We start from the raw sequence: 2,757 nt of genomic DNA, 5'->3' as shown, positions 1-2,757 counted from the left end.
ACTTAGGGGACAGTGTAAGTTACAGGGAGAAGACCCAGACTCTGTCAGGAGGTAAGATAAGGACCTTTGTGAGTTATGAGGATACCTAGTATCCAGTGAGAGTGGGCTGCACAGAATCGGGGCCTGCCATCAGCAACAGTGGGCCTGGGGTAAGGAACACCTGATATAGTAACTTCTAAATTCTTCCTTTGTAGATTCTAAAAGGAGATGGCACTGGGCCAAGGTTTCTGGCCTCAGGTCAATGGGTAGAAAAGTCCGAGGTCCTAACATAAGTAAAGGTGAGGACCCTGTGAGTGAGGTCCGAGTAACCTCCCACCCCCAAAAGATGGGTTTTCGCAGAGTCCTGACACTGCTCTCAGCCCAGGGAGGGCCAAGGTGAAAGTGGTTGGATGCAAAACATCCTGAATTCCAAAATCTGGCATTTCAAAAAAGTGAATGGCTTCATGTGAGAGGAGCTGCTTTAGATTATCAGAAGAACTACTTCTAGGTCCTGCCAGGAGGTCATGTAAAAACCATGAGTGAAGTTTGAGGGGACCCCTTACCACAAAAGGTAAGGGGTCCCACAGATTTCTGACAGGTCCTGGGCAGAAATTGCCAGATGAAGCATCCATTGAATTCTCCTTGTGAGAACTTAGAGAGGTGAGGGCATTGGACTGGAGCACCAGCCTCAGACCAGCAGAAGGAGGAGTTACAGGTTCTAACAAGAGTAATGAGAAAGACCTTGACTAAGTTCTGAGAAAACCATTGACTTATATCAAAGCAGGCCTGCACAGAGTACTAACCATGCTGTAAGCCCTCAGGGTATCAGACATATATATCAGTTAAGGGCTCCCTAATGACCTCCTCAGTAATTTTTTAAAATATAAGGGCCTTGTCTTAAAAAGATAAGTCTCAAACCAGGAGAGGGAAGAGTACCAAGCCCTACCAGAAGACAAGGTGAGGACCCTGAGTGAGGAGTAAGGACCTAATTACCCCAGTATGGGGAGAGTCCTTCTGAGCTCTTCCCTTATTGTCATTCTTGGGAAGATATGGTCAGTTGAAGTCTCCCTCAATTTCTCCTCTGGAATCAAAGGGAGATGAAATATTGAAATGAGGTCAGTATGAAAACAGTAAAGGGATCACAGAAGCTACCAGAAGCCAAGATGATAGACCTGAAAGTGAAGTGAGAGAAACACACTCACCCCAGAGGGGCCACCATAAAGCCTGGATATTCTAGGCCTTGCTGTCACCCCAGAAAGCCCCAGGCAGATCTGGCAGGTAGCAGTTTAAGGTGAACTCTAGTTACTTTCACAAGGTTCTCAGGAAACAGGCTGAGAAGAGAACATGAACATTGTGGATTCCTTGAGCAGTGCACACAAGAAAACCTACAGAGATAGCCATCAATAAAGCCAAGGAGGTATCCCCTTATGAACGGGAACACACCATCTTATCCTCTTTCCTCCAGGTCACTGGTTCACCTGTCCACATCTCTGCTGCACCTGAACAGAGTTATCATGCCTCGGGGTCAGAAGAGTAAGCTCCGGGCCCGTGAGAAACGTCGCCAGGCCCGAGAAAGGTCACAGGATCTGGTAAGTGTTCAAACCACTGCTCAATTGCACTCCTCTTTCTCCCCTCATTTTGAGGACATTCCCTTAGAGCTCACCTACTGAATCATTTGCAATCCCCAGGGTCCTCAGACAGCCACATTCACCACCAGTACGGCAGCCATGTCATACATGAGATCAAATGAAGGCACCAACGAAGTACAGGAAATGCCAAGATCCTCCCAGAACCCAACAGCCACTGAGCCCTTCAGTAGAAGCCCTCTAGGGGAGAAGGTATTTATATTGGTGTACTACTTGCTGTACAAATATCAAACAAAAGAGCCCATTACCAAGGCAGGTATGCTGAGAAATGTAATTCAGATCTACAGGAATTACTTCCACGTGATCTTCAGGAAAGCCTCTGAGCACTTGGAGCTGGTCTTTGGCCTCGACATAAAGGAAGTGGATCCCAATAGGCACATCTATGTGCTAGTCAACAAACTGGAACCAAGCTATGACGGGAAGCTGAGTAGGGATAGTAATGTGCCTGAGACTGGTCTGCTGATGACTGTTCTGGGAGTGATCTTCACAAAGGGCAACTGTGCCACTGAGGAGCAAGTCTGGGAAGTGCTGAATATGATGGGGTTATACCCTGGAAGGAAGCACTTCATTTATGGAGAGCCCAGGAAGCTCATCACCAGAGATTTGGTGAAAGAAAATTACCTGGAGTACAGGCAGGTGGTCAACAGTGATCCTCCACGCTATGAGTTCCTGTGGGGTCCCAGAGCCCTTGCTGAGACCAGCAAGATGAGAGTTCTTGAGTTTCTGGCCAAGATACATGATACCGTCCCCACTGCCTTCCCATTCTATTATGAAGAGGCTTTGAGGGATGAGGAAGAGCGAGCCCAAGCCAGAGCTACAGCCAGGGCTCTTATTGCTGCCAAGGCCAGTGCACGCTCCAGGGCCATGGCTAGCAGCTCCTCCCACCCCTAGTAAAGTCTGAGGCAGATTCTTCATTTTGTTGTTAAAAAAAAAATCCATATTCTCATTAGTGGAAGGTCAGTGTGGGGTAGAGACAACAGAGTGTATAACATGTTTATGTTCCTATTCTATGTGTTAACCTAGATAAATTTTTCATTTTCAAAATTTGAAATTTTTCAAAAGGAAAAACCCTTTTGATAGAAGGTTTATTAGTTTAAAAAGTCCATGATCTCACTAGTGGAAGGTCAGGGTG

General features: G+C 46.7%; 1 protein-coding gene across 1 annotated transcript; it reads left to right on the top strand.

Annotated features, from left to right (window-relative positions):
* The first annotated feature begins 1,447 nt into the window (after positions 1-1,447).
* LOC112819061 (melanoma-associated antigen B10-like) lies at positions 1,448-2,516 on the top strand. Its single transcript, XM_025866094.2, has 2 exons — positions 1,448-1,568; positions 1,668-2,516. The coding sequence occupies exons 1-2, from the start codon at positions 1,494-1,496 to the stop codon at positions 2,514-2,516; spliced, it is 924 nt and encodes a 307-aa protein (XP_025721879.2). The 5' UTR covers positions 1,448-1,493.
* The last annotated feature ends 241 nt before the right edge of the window (positions 2,517-2,757 follow it).

The sequence above is a fragment of the Callorhinus ursinus genome, unplaced genomic scaffold (assembly GCF_003265705.2).
Source record: "Callorhinus ursinus isolate GAN/ISIS: 27379988/994484 unplaced genomic scaffold, GSC_fseal_2.0 scaffold1676, whole genome shotgun sequence".
Taxonomy (NCBI): Eukaryota; Metazoa; Chordata; class Mammalia; order Carnivora; family Otariidae; genus Callorhinus; species Callorhinus ursinus.
Note: the sequence above shows the minus strand (reverse complement) of the source record. Positions and strands in the feature narration are given on the sequence as shown.